The sequence below is a fragment of the Oncorhynchus mykiss genome, chromosome 7 (assembly GCF_057628025.1).
Source record: "Oncorhynchus mykiss isolate SJ-2025 chromosome 7, ASM5762802v1, whole genome shotgun sequence".
Taxonomy (NCBI): Eukaryota; Metazoa; Chordata; class Actinopteri; order Salmoniformes; family Salmonidae; genus Oncorhynchus; species Oncorhynchus mykiss.
This window is the reverse complement of record NC_143028.1, coordinates 28,540,499-28,554,161: the sequence shown is the minus strand read 5'-3', so window position 1 is coordinate 28,554,161 and position 13,663 is coordinate 28,540,499. Positions and strand designations below refer to the sequence as shown.

Here is a 13,663-nt window from a genome sequence, read left to right as displayed (position 1 = left end):
TACTGAGCTATATTGATTGAAAAAAAAATGAAATTATATTATTTTATACTAATATAAATGCTCAGAGAAAAAGATTTGGCCTAGCAAGTAATACAAAAAAGAGCCAGCACCCTATTTTACAGTAGGTTAGGGGTTATTTTCTGCTTATAAATCTTTGTTTCAATGCTAAACCCATCACTGGTGTGTGTGGCCAAAGAGCTCTATTTTCATGTCATCCAAAAAATGTAAACGCTTGAAGATTTCTAAACGGCATTGGCACTTGGATTGGAACTCTTTGGCCACGCACATCAGTGGTGGGTTTAGCGTTGAAATAATAAGGATTCATAAGCATAAAAGAACCCCATACCTACTGTATAGTATGGTGGTGGATCTTTGATATTATTGGGCAATTTTGCTTCCACTGGTCCTGGAGCCCTTAAGGTCAATGGCATTATGAACTTTACCCAGTATGAGGACATTTTAGCCAAAAACCTGGTTGCAAGTGGATCTTCCAGCAAGACAATAACCCCAAGCACACATCAAAATCCACAAAGAAATGGTTAATTGACTATCAACATTTTGCAATGGCCATCTCAGTCTCTGGACTTGAACCCTATTGAAAACCTGTGGTTTGAATTGAAAAGGTCAGGCCATAAGATCTGGAAAGATTCTGTATGATGGAATGGGCTAAGATCCCTCATGTGTTCTCCAATAAAATATTTTAGAAAAAGGCTCAGTGCTGTTATCCTTGCAAGGTGATGTTTTGAAAGGTATTGAAAACGGGTGGAAATAATTTTGACCCCTATCTTTTTGAGAGGAAAAAAACGTATTGATTGTTAAAATTGCCATTTGAGCAATTTATTGGTATAAAATAATCATAATTTAAATTGTTTCGCATATAACAGCACAGAATTGGTATTATTGTTTACAATCTTTTTTTCCCAGTTTTCTTTATCATGGTGTGCCAATAACTTTGGTCCTGACTGTAACCGCCGCAGATTCATGACTCAATTATCTCAAGGCTCAAAAATACATCTTTAACCTGTCTCGTCCCCTTTATCTACAGTGATGGAAGTGGATTTAACAAGTGACCTCAATAGGGGATCATGGCTTTCACCTGGTCAGTCTGTCATGGAAAGAGCAGGTGTTCCTTATGTTTTGTACACTGTATGTCAGGTTTTCTGTTAGGAAAATTTGGCACCGGACAACTTGACCAGTAAGATTTTAATTTACTGGACATTTGAAAAATTGTCCAGACATCCATATGCATTGGGTGCGTAACGCATTAGGGCATCCACCCACGGTGCTCAAAATCACATTTAGATGTAATTCATCTTAACAGAATAGAATTTTGCCTGTAAAGTTGTAATAAAATAAAGTAGAATGATGTTCTTATACCAACATGACAGGTTTTATAGAAAAGCAAAACATTGCCCGTTGTCTGTTCATCCCTGCTATAAATCACTTTATAGCAGCAGGTTAGGAGAATTAGGTTAAGGTTAGCTAAAATGCAATTTTGTTTATTTTTTACTTTTGACGTTAATTTGACAAAAGCTGGGATCCCTTTTAGCCATGACCGGGCTTGGCTGTCCCACCACCATCCATTCCACCTTCCACAAGCAGTTGAACGAGGACACTCTAGGCAGCCACAAAATTAATACGTTATTAAACTGATGTTGTGCAATCAAATTCAATATGTACATAAATGAAATTTGTTAAGGCTGGTTCATTGAGAGAAAGCTTATTTTACAATGCTCTTGAAGTCACTCTTTTTACAGTTCTACTGGATGATGTTAATAAATTGTATATTTACTGTAATTTGAACTATCGTGGGGTTGTGTAGTCTACCACGGTATGAATCACAATACCCATAAAATCTATCGGTCAAACACGGAAATGGTTCCAATTGTTTTTCCATCATTTCAATTTATCCATTGTGGATTTTAGAAACACTTCGAATAAGGGCTGTGTTTCGTGGAAACTTACCCTGGTATGGCGTTTTGATAACCATGTAAGTCTCCTGGACAAGGTTACAAGGTTTTTTTAATCAATATATTCGCCTGTATTCAATGTGGCTATCAAAGAGAACTACAATTCCTGTCTCAAGCTTCAAGTCACTCACCAGGGCCATGATGATCTAGACGAGACTGCCGAATCGAGGCAAAGGTAAGCGTCTCTGAATTAACTATCTAATATTAGCTACATTTATTAGTTAATACATTGGCTAAAATTGTTTCAGTTCACAGAATTGCCAAATGTCTTGAGCAAGTTTTACATTGAAAATGTCTTTATTTAGCTAGCTCATGGTTAGCTAGTTAGCAACATTACCCTGGCTAGATGGCTACATTAGCCGTCTATTTGTCTAGCCATTAAAATGCATGAGAAATTCAGAGAAACAATTTTAGCTTTCTTTTGGCTTCTATAAACCAACAATAGCTCACTAGTCAGCAGTTTAGCTCGCTAATTAACTAACAAGCTAGCTTAGATGGTGAAGCTCTAGCGATAGGAGTTCTTAATCATGTTTGTTTGCGTCTGTGGGTAGCCTACTTCAAGTACTACTTTACTTGTAGCTACCCTAGCTAGCTGTATTATTTTAGTCTGGCATTCTGAGAGGCTTCATAGATGGACTGATTTAGCATTCTCTCGAGTCAGTGTGCTTACTGTACTGCAGGAAAACATTATGTGTGCTGTTACCCTCTGGACAGCAGATCATTAGTATAGGTAGTAGGCAAGGTTATGTAACCTTATTTGGTGCTATCTGCTATGGTGGGTTTTAAGTTCATTGATATTCACACATTTGTTTTTTTGAGGTAGAATTACTGTAATGTTAATGATTCCAAATTGCTAACCTTATTTGCACTTTGTCTATTCCAGAACCATTTGGTGTGCCTGAGTCTTCTCAACTAGGTAAGCTGTTTCAACCTCGACCACCATTCTCCTGTTTTTGTCTGTTTCAGTCATTGCAAGAAGTCCTGAGGAACAGGAGCGTGTGAAGGGTTTTGTCCATGCCCTGCTCTAACAACTGACTTAAATAAGCAACATACCGAAAGGCTATGATTTGTAGTCAGGTATGGGCTGGGCTGGAACAAAAGCCTATACAAGCTCTTGCCATTCAGATCTGGAGCTGTCCATTCTGTACTATGGGTACACTTGGGTGGGGTTATTGCTATAACACATGCTCCACTCTCAAATTGAAGTTGAACTTGTTGGAAATGCTGTGATCGCTCATCGTCTTTAATGTTGTGATCCACAGACACAAGATGACCATGATTTGAATGCTGAAACTGAGACGTAATGATGTCGAGGGACATATGCAGAGACCACGAGTATGATTGGACATGGTCCGGATATTTGTGACCACTACCTACAAGGGGTGCAGAAGCACACCAGCACCCCATTTTATTTTTATTCCATGGCCAACAAGCTCTCTAGCTACCCTTTATTCCACACTGTCTTTCAACTTCAGACACTTTGGAACTCTACCCTACCTTCACCCATTTCCCCTATGCTGCTTCCTTCACTTGTTCTTCTGATTTGATAACATCTAGACTCAGTAACACATTTAAGTGTTGTGGTGTGCTGTTTTTGCTATTGACAAGCAACATTGACAAGAAGGGTGTTGATATTGCTGCTAACTTGTTTTGAGTCTTAAGTGCATTTCTCATTTGACATTTTTACATTTGAGTAATTTAGCAGATCTTACCCAGAGCGACTTACAGTAGTGAGTGCATACATTTTCATACTTTTATTTTTGTTGTTGCTGGAGTTGGCTAGTAATTTATATAAAACCTACTTTACGCATCCAGTTTTTCCATTTGTAACCCACCCACCATAATCACAATATGTTGTTTTACATGTATTATTTGTGCTGGCCTAATTCCTAAAAATGGGAAACATAGAAGAATCTGTTCGCTCTCAGATAGTAATAATAGTTCATATGGTGCTCTTTGATGTCCCAGGTGTGTGGCATTGAATGTTTGCTTAACAATGCATACATATTCGTATATGTTATGTTAACTATTTTTTTATTTAAAACAATGTGATTGTTGGATTTTGGGTGTCTGTGATTCATGGGTGACACTAAACTATTTTTGTCAAATATATGTTTATTCATTCATGATTATGGATATATTCTGCAATGAGTTAATTGGGCTTTGAATCTGCAAACAGAACATGTCAAGTTAGATCTGAACTGCTTTAATACAGCAGTGCATTCTGACAGCATTAATTGAAGTAGATTTGACCTTGTTCATATAGTTGGCAGAAATGATAATGGATTAAATAAAGACCTCTGTCTGAAGGAGAGGAGTATCTGGTAAAATAAAGGTATGTTGCTAATATCATCTAGCTAACTAGATATATAGCTTCTTTTCAAAAACCAAGTAGTATTCATGGAACATTATAAATATCTGACTGCTACTAGAATAGTATTCCGTACAAGACCAAATGCATACCGTAATTTCTGGACTATTAAGCGCACCTGAATATAAAGCGCACCCACTGAATTTAAAAAAAAATATGTATTTTGTACATAAATAAGCCGCAACATGTATATAAGCCACAGGTGCCTACCGGTACATTGAAACAAATGAACTTTACACAGCCTTTAAATGAAACACGGCTTGTAAAAAAAAAAATAGCAGTGAACAGTAGCCTACCAAGAAAGTCATTGGCCACTCTTCCTCCTCCTGTGCACTGAAACCAATGAAGTCATCTCCTTCTGTGTCGGAGTTGAATAGCCTCAGAATTGCTTCATCCAATGTTGGGTCACTTTCATCCGGAGGCAAATAAAAAGTAGGTCTTATTCTTTAACATATTCAAGAGTACAATACGAAGTTTCATGACTCTACGTGCATATTTAGTGATGTAAAGATGGCCTAATTTCTACATTTGACCAAATGTACAGTTTAAGCTGTTAAATATTTGGGGCGGCAGGTAGCCTAGTGGTTGGAGCGTTCGGCCAGTAACCGAAAAGTTGCTGGATTGAATGGATTAGCTGACAAGGTAAAAATCTGTTCTGCCCCTGAACAACGCAGTTAACCCACTGATCCCCGGTAGGCTGTCATTGTAAATAAGAATTTGTTCTTAACTGACTCGCCTGGTTAAATAAAACATTTTAAAAACTTATGGTTACGTGCCAGTTCCTCACTCGTCGCCTCAAATCTCTCATTTTATGTCATGGATCCTAGCATTTGTTGATTTAGTTGCCATACCTACAAGGATCAAATGAAGAAATGTGTTTTCCTGCTGGTAGACGGAGATCCGTAGTGGAATGAGAAAATGCGTTTATCAGCTGGAGGATTTGGAATCCTATGCAGACATTTGCCCTTGTAACCAGGAACACGTTTCGTTAATAAAATAAAGAACTAGAGACCGCTGCAAGCATCCAAGGTTAGATAACTGTGTCCAGCGGCCGACCACGCGTCATATGTTTATACAGAAAGAAAATACCACAACAGAGAAAATTGGCACAGTTTTATAGGACACCTACACAAAACACTGTTTTTCAAATCCATGGTGGAAAAACTATTGGAACCATTTTTGGGTTTGACCGCTAGGTTTATGGGCGTTATGACTCCTCCACTGTGGGGCTCAATTGATAACTGTTTCCTACTATAGGAAGTTGACTGCCTTGTGATTGCAACATTGTCACTGACGTGAATAGTTGGCAACGATGTTTCGTTTCCAGGTTCTGCTGAACTGAAAGTCACCAATTGCACATGATACATATCATTAGTCTCTCTACTCTAGTGTAGCAATCAATTTCAAATATTTATACTATACATGAGACAGGCGGCATATGTTGGTCTTGCCTAGGGCGGCAGCAGAAGTGCTAGGACCAGGCCTGACGAACACAATAAATGGCCTCTAATTTACTCGCGTTTGCGGTGGATCTGGGCCTGCTCAAAGTGAGTCGCTGCTGTTGGGAAGTCAAAACTGTCCTACTCTTCAGAGCAGCTTGCGTTGCGCATCAGCCTTGTTCCTTTTTCTTCAAGATGGTGCGATTTGAGGCCGCCTTTAATTTGAGGCCGCCTTTAATCCCCTCTCGGCGGGCACACTGGAAGTGAACAATCTTTGCCAATTTTGCCCAGTTGGGGTACACTTTGCTGAAGTCCCTTAAGAGGACCTTGCGTGAAAACTGAAACACGCACTCAACACTAATTTCCAAGCAGCTTGAGGATTTATTAGCCTATGAAGTATATTTGCCTTTGAAGTTGGAGCACATCGACTGGTATTTCCATCAATTAATAAAAAGCATTATTTTGCTATGGATTTTTTTTCTTTCTGCCGTGGACAATTTGACCAGCAATAATTTTTTTATCAGCCAAAAGTAGTATTTTACCATCTAACGGAAACCCTGGTGTGTGTGTGTGCGCACACACACTTGCTGGTCGAAAGTTTTAGAACACCTCATTCAAGGGTTTCTTTTCATTTTTTAAAATTTTCTACATTGTAGAATAGTGAAAACAAACTAAATAACACATGGAATCATTTAGTAACCAAAAAAGTGTTAAACAGATTAGATTTGAGATTCTTCAAAGTAGCCACCCTTTGCCTTGATGACAGCTTTGTACACTCTTGGCATTCTCTCAAACAGCTTCATGAGGAATGTTTTTCCAACTGTCTTGAAGGAGGTCCTACATATGCTGGGCACTTGTTGGCTGCTTTTCCTTCACTCTGCGGTCCAACTCATCCCAAACCATCTCAATTGGGTTGATCGTGGGTGATTGTGGAGGCCAGGTCATCTGATGCAGCACTCCATCCCTCTCCTTGGTCAATTAGCCCTTACACAACCTGGAGGTGTGTTTTGGGTCATTTTCCTGTTAAAAAACAAATGATCGTCCCACTAAGTGCAAACGAGATGGAATGGCGTATCGCTGCAGAATGAGGTGGTAGCCATGCTGGTTAATAAGTGTACCTTGAATTGTAAATAAATCACTGACAGTGTCACCAGCAAAGCACCATTGCACCTCTTCCTCCATGCTTCACAGTGTGGACCACACATGCAGAGATAATCCATTCACCTACTCTGCGTCTCAAAGACACAGTGGTTGGAACCAAAAATCTCAAATTTTGACTCATCAGAACAAAGGACAGATTTCCACCGGTATAATGTCCATTGCTTGTGATTGTTAGCCCAAGTAAGTCTCCTTATTATTGGTGTCCTTTAGTAGTGGTTTCTTTGCAGCAATTTGACCATGAAGGCCTGATTCACGCAGTCCCCTCTGAACAGTTGATGTTGAAATGTGCTTGTTACTTGAACTCTGATTCATTTATTTGGGCTGCAATCTGAGGTGCAGTTAACTCAAATGATCTAATCCTCTGCAGCAGAGGTAACGGAGTCTTCCTTTCCTGTGGCGGTTCTCATGAGCGCCAGCTTCATCATAGTGCTTGATGGTTTTTGCGACTGCACTTGAAGAAACATTCTTAACATTTTCTGGATTGACTGACATATCTTAAGGTAATGGACTGTTGTTTCTCTTTGCTTATTTGAGCAGTTCTTCCCATAATATGGACCTGGTCTTTTGCCAAATAGGGCTGTCTTCTGTACCACACAACTGATTGGCTCAAAAAAATTCACAAATGAACTTTTAACAAGGCACACCTGTTAATTGAAATGCATTTCAGGTGACTACCTGAGAGAATGCCAAGGGTGTTCAAAGCTGTCAAGGCAAAGGGTGGCTACGTTGAAGAATCAAATCTATTTTGATTTGTTTAACACTTTTTTGGTTACTACATGATTCCACATGTTATTTCATAGTTTTGATGTCTTCACTATTATTCTACAATGTAGAAAATAGTAAAAATAAAGGGAAACCCTGGTATGAGGTGTGTCCAAACTTTTTACTAGTTCCGTATACAGTTGAAGTCGGAAGTTTACATACACCTTAGCCAAATACATTTCAACTCAGTTATTCACAATTCCTGACCTTTAATCCAAGTAAAAATTCTCTGTTTTAGGTCATTTAGGATCACCACCTTATTTGAAGAATGTGAAATGTCAGAATAATAGGAGATTTTTATTTCTTTCATCACATTCCTAGTGGGTCTGAAGTTTACATACGCTCAATTAGTATTTGGTAGCATTGCCTTTAAATTGTTCAACTTGGGTCAAATGTTTCAAGTAGCCTTCCACAAGCTTCCTACAATAAGTTGGGTGAATTTTGGTCTATTCCTCCTAACAGAGCTGGTGTAACTGAGTCAGGTTTGTCGGCCTCCTTGCTCGCACACGCTTTTTCAGTTCTGCCCACAAATGTTCTATAGGATTGAGGTCACGGCTTTGTGATGGCGACTCCAATACCTTGACTTTGTTTGTCATTAGGCCATTTTGTCACAACTTTGGAAGTATGCTTGGAGGTCATTGTCCATTTGGAAGACCCATTTACCAACAAGCTTTAACTTGTTAGCTAGCTTTAACTGATGTCTTGAGATGTAGCTTCAATATATCCACATACATTTCCTCTCTCATGATGCCATCTATTTTGTGAAGCTCACCAGTCCCTCCTGAAGCAAAGCACCCCCACAACATGATGCTGCCACCCCGTGCTTCACGGTTGGGATGGTGTTCTTCGGCTTGCAAACCTCCCCCCTTTCCCTCCAAACATAACAATGGTCATTATGGCCAAACAGTTCTATTTTTGTTTCATCAGACCAGTGGACATTTCTCAAAAAAAGTACGATCTTTGTCCCCATGTGCAGTTGCCAAACCGTTGTCTGGCTTTATGGCAGTTTTGGAGCAGTGGCTCCTACCTTGCTGAGCGGCCTTTCGGGTTATGTCGATATAGGACTCGTTTTACTGTGGATATACAGTCGGGAGAAGTATTTGATACACTGATGATTTTGCAGGTTTTCCTACTTACAAAGCATGTAGAGGTCTGTAATTTTATATCATAGGTACACTTCAACTGTGAAAGACTGAATCTAAAACAAAAATCCAGAAAATCACATTGTATGATTTTTAAGTAATTCATTTGCATTTTATTGCATGTATTTTCATGCATTTGGTTTTTGTTGCCATGTAGAATGTCTCCTTTCAAAAAGTCACCAGAAGTGACCTCAGTCTTTCTACAGAAAAAAAGTATATTGGCTGGGCATGCCCCTGGGCCCCCAAGCTTCCTTTGTCACCACTGCTGAAAATAATCCTAGGGAAAACACAAACTCTTTTTTTTTCAGCTGAAAAAACAACCGATTTAACACACAGCAGCGGCTAACATCTCACACATACTGTATTCTGGAATACCAAAAGGAATGTAACGCTGTTAAGTCAAATCTGTCAACTTGTCAATTTATAACTTCATTGTTTATCGAGGTTATTTATGGCTAACCACAAAGATCCAAATATATTCTGATTCCACTCCTTCACTCTGATTCAAATCATTTTTGCTGATTTTGAATATCACGAGCAACGGGCGCAAATCTTTGACAAATATTCGTAAGAAATGACTAATCTGATTCTAATCACAAAATTGTGATACATGGACAGCCCTAATGTCATTACACAAGTAAACAATGGCTCATACCAAACAATAGATTCAGTTAATAAGACATGACCACCAGTGGCAGTGTGAACCAAAGATATTGCAGAGTGAGAGCAATGCAAAAGGCAGCACTTTAAAGCACCCACACAGAGCATCTGCGCATGTGCAGGAAAGTATGGTCCACTCTTCTGCAGCTTGATAGCTGCATGACAAGAACTGCAAAGGAGATTAGCATCTTGCTATGTGCTCTTTGTTGCTGCGGAAGTCAACCAAGTACAGTTAATGTTTACTTTGTACCATTTTAAAGACTCATCAACATTCAAAATCATGTTTTTCATTAAATGTTATGATATTTGGATGACACCCAATCAAACTATGATGACCAAAGTGTGAAAAATTGCTGTTGCTTCTATAGTTTGATCATAAAGTTACAATTCCACCCCCAATGTAAAACACTTGGGTTCACGAGGTGGGATTATTAATACACCAATGGTAACATTATCTTTATAAGTACTGCCTTGTTACCAACATCCGCAAAGTGTGTTTGCAAAGGGGTGGGGTTTATATAGCAAGATAGCTATACTACTGGTCCCAAAATTTGACTGTAGGGTGTCGGCAAATATATTTAAAAATGTACACTATTCAGCTAGATACTAATGTTTCCCTTTTCATTTGTGTATGGTGTTAACTAGTTACTGGCTAGCTCGGTATTCAGCCAGCATGGAACAAAAGGGCGAAAGGGTAGTTCTGATGCAGTTGTCAGTGCTGCTATGAAACGCATCACAAGAGACATGCCAAACAAGTGGTGTATAAAAAAAATTGACATCATTGATGCAATTTCAGTGTTTGAGTTGCTTTGTGTATCACAACATTTGCTTGATGATTTTCATGCAACTGTTCACTGCAAGTTTCTTGACTTGGGCATTTCAAAGAACTGTCACTCAAGGCGAGACCATGACTGTAAGCTCCCCGCCCACTCAGCCTATCTTTTCAAACTTCCTGGTAGTTAGCCACGAGACAGTGCTTTTTCTAATTTACAGCATTTCTATTCCACCAAAATATTATGCGTTTTATTTTAGTCACTCAAAAGGCATGGTAATCAGAATGACTGTTTGGGTCCATTTTTATTTTACCATCATAGTTATGTTTGGTTTTAACATTTTTGTTTTTCTATGTAGTAGTTGTATGAGGAAGACGTCAAGAGGAGCCGTGAGAAGCCAAAGACGCCGGAGATCCAAGTCTCCCATTCTCCATCCTCCAAAGTTCACCTACTGTGGTTCCAAGATGTCGCCCTTACCTGGCCATCTGAAACACAAGAGCCTGCCAGAGGCTGAAGGTTGCAGCTCCTCCCTGGAGATCCCCGCCAAGAAGGAACTGCTCTCCTCGGGCCACTCCTCCCCTGTGTTTGGCGGTGCTGGCTATGAGCCCCACATCCCCGCTGCCTCTGGGGAAGGCCCCACAGCCAAGCTGGAGGGCAGCCCCAGACAGCCCCTGTCTGACGACAAGGATGTCCCAGAGGCAGCTCACTGCGTAGGGGCTGAAGCCAAAACCGGAGCTGTGCCCTCTGACTTCAGGTCCCTGTCAAAGCTCCACGAGGGTGGGGGCCCGTGCCCCTGCGCTCAGAGCGAGTGCCAGTGCACGGGCTGGCAGGGCATAGAGGTCTACTCCTTCACGGGCCTCCGTAACATCCTCTCAGAGTGCGAGAGGAACCTGGCGAGCCCAGAGGATACGTCCCAGACCTCCCTGCAACAGAGAACTCAGACCGATGGGTCCACCACATCAACCTCCCCGCGTTCCTGTTCCGAACAGGCTCGGGCCTATGTTGATGACATCACAATAGAGGATCTTTCTGGTTACATGGAGTACTATCTTTATATTCCCAAGAAAATGTCACATATGGCAGAGATGATGTATACTTAAATAAGTAATTGAAAAAATATATAAATTTTGGGGGGTGGCTTAAGGAATGGTTAGGCATGAATTAATTTAAATATAAGGTTTAACTGTTTATTACCGCAGTTTCTCCATTCTCTTCTTTGCAACTCCAGTACCAGAGCTGAAAGACACATTGTATTTTTCTTATTACTTTTGAATTATTTGTTTTCTTTTAATTTTTCATGATTGTCCTTATTTCTGGTTGACAAATGAAGTTGCCAAAGCTCTATCGCAAAAAGTGCAGGTGGGATTTGTTGGTATATGCAAAGCAAACTTGTAATGCCAAGTGTGATTGTTTTCCACGGCCAAAGAGGTTTCCATTTCACTCAATAAAACATTTTTGTTGAAAACAGATGTTTGCCTTTGTCACACTTTATTTTTATCACTATTTTACCCTTTGTGTTTATTGTTTGATTAATATTGTTTGTGCTGCAATAATGGAGAAGCTAGAGCAAAGAATTGTGCCCTTTTGTGATAAAGCACCACATTTCACCCAACCAGATCAATGGGCTCAAATTGGACATGTTCCACATGTATTTGTTTCTAAGAACTCTAGGGAATAACCAGTAATTTGATCAGATGTTTGATTTCAAAAGGGTGAGCGAGGAAAAAGTGTTAATTTGACCACATTCAGTCAAATTATGTCTGAAATATGTCTTACAAAATTGCACACAATGTACCACTGGAGCCTGAGCTTCACTGCAACACAGGGGAGGAGTAGCACATGGAGAGCAGTTCCTTCATGGCGGGAGCCCCAGAGAGGAGCTGCAGCCCTCAGCCTCTGGCAGGCTCTTGTTTCTGGTGGCCAGGCGGGGGCGACATCTTGGAGCCACAGTAAGAATGTCTTACAAACAACTTTTCAGAAATATAATTTGACATTGACCACTAAAGCCTGAACTTTAATGCAAATAAATAATGAAGGGACTTGAAAAAACCTGGCACACTGAAATGCTAGAGCACATTAAGAAATTGGTTCTATTATGTCTACAGTAAATGACTGAGGAAACTATTTATTGAAATTAATGCAGTTATGATATTCAGTAATATTGTAGGCTGGAATTTGAAGTTATTAGGAACCCCATTAACTAATGTCATGATGCCAGCTAATCTTGTTGGGGTCCAACACAATAAAAATGCTTACATTTTACATTGAAGACATTACAAATGTTAAATAGATATTACAGACATAAAATACCTGACAGGTAACAAACACATGTAACATTTAAACCTAAGCATTAGGTATTTTCTTGAAGGTGAATTAACTTGTTGTAGGTTGGGATGAGCCTCTGGTGTCCAAGGAGATACAGGGCCAATTGTAACCATCGAAAGCCACCAGATTATCGCCAGCTGATCTCTCAAACCATCAATATGCTCTAAAATCTCCTGCACAGTTGATCTCATTTGCCACCAACATTTGCCAGAAATTTACCACTCCCTAATGTGGATGTTGAGGTTATCTTTTAGTCTTGATTGCAGCTAACATTTTTCCAGACTATTTCGTCCTCTGGTTGGTATTATCATCAAAACATCTAAGTCATACTTTATGAGCAGACTACAGGCGATTTATCTGTTTGACAATCATTCCGAACAACTCGAATAAAGTATTTCCTCGTTTACCATGGCAAATCTACTGTGGAAATTTACCAGACACGTTGTATGAATGGAAAACTGTTTATGGTGTAGCCAACTCTTATTATTTTATGAAATACAGGACAACTACTTCTATACTTATACTCCAGTAAGTATTTTTACATTCACCAGCCTTACAGTTTCCAATGCTCCTGATAGGTTGATATTTCATTGGGGGCAGGAGAAGAGCACAACGCCTCTCCCGTTTAAACCTAGATAGTTTGTGTGTCTATTGATATGTAGGCTACATGTGCCTTTTTTAAAATTGATGTAGTTCTGTCCTTGAGCTGTTCTTATCTATTAATGTTTTGTATTATTTCATGTTTTGTGGACCCCAGAAAGAGTAGCTGCTGCTTTCGCAACAGCTAACGGGGATCCTAATAAAATACCAGGTACTGGTATCTCAATGACTTGACACATTAACAATGACTGTATTCAGTACGCCGATTCTGTTGCAAAATGTTTCTTAACCCAGAAACAAATGGAATGAAACGGCGAGGGATCTACCTGAATTTTTCCATTATAAACTTGTTTTAGTTTGGACTAATGATTACACTCCAGGGGCCTAATTTATAAACCGTGCATACCTACAACATACACTCCAAAATGTGTGTGCGCCAAAAGTTGGCATTTATAAAAAT

General features: G+C 39.6%; 1 protein-coding gene and 1 long non-coding RNA gene across 4 annotated transcripts in view; both read left to right on the top strand.

The window, feature by feature from the left end:
• The window catches only part of oser1 (oxidative stress responsive serine-rich 1), a 29,212-nt gene extending 17,467 nt beyond the window's left edge, over nucleotides 1–11,745 (top strand). For both annotated transcript variants that reach the window (XM_021609102.3, XM_021609103.3), the window contains exon 5: nucleotides 10,637–11,745. In XM_021609102.3, coding sequence (XP_021464777.1) covers nucleotides 10,637–11,378 — 742 coding nt within the window. In that variant the 3' untranslated portion in view covers nucleotides 11,379–11,745. The remainder of the gene's footprint in view (nucleotides 1–10,636) is intronic.
• LOC118965284 (uncharacterized) lies at nucleotides 2,105–5,102 on the top strand. Of its 2 annotated transcripts, XR_016497190.1 has the most exons (3): nucleotides 2,105–2,145; nucleotides 2,854–2,886; nucleotides 3,233–5,102. It is a non-coding gene; the product is annotated as an uncharacterized LOC118965284 (long non-coding RNA). The 2 variants fall into 2 exon arrangements; XR_005052570.2 differs by lacking the exon at nucleotides 2,105–2,145 and having other exon boundaries at nucleotides 2,481–2,886.
• Nucleotides 11,746–13,663: the final 1,918 nt, after the last annotated feature.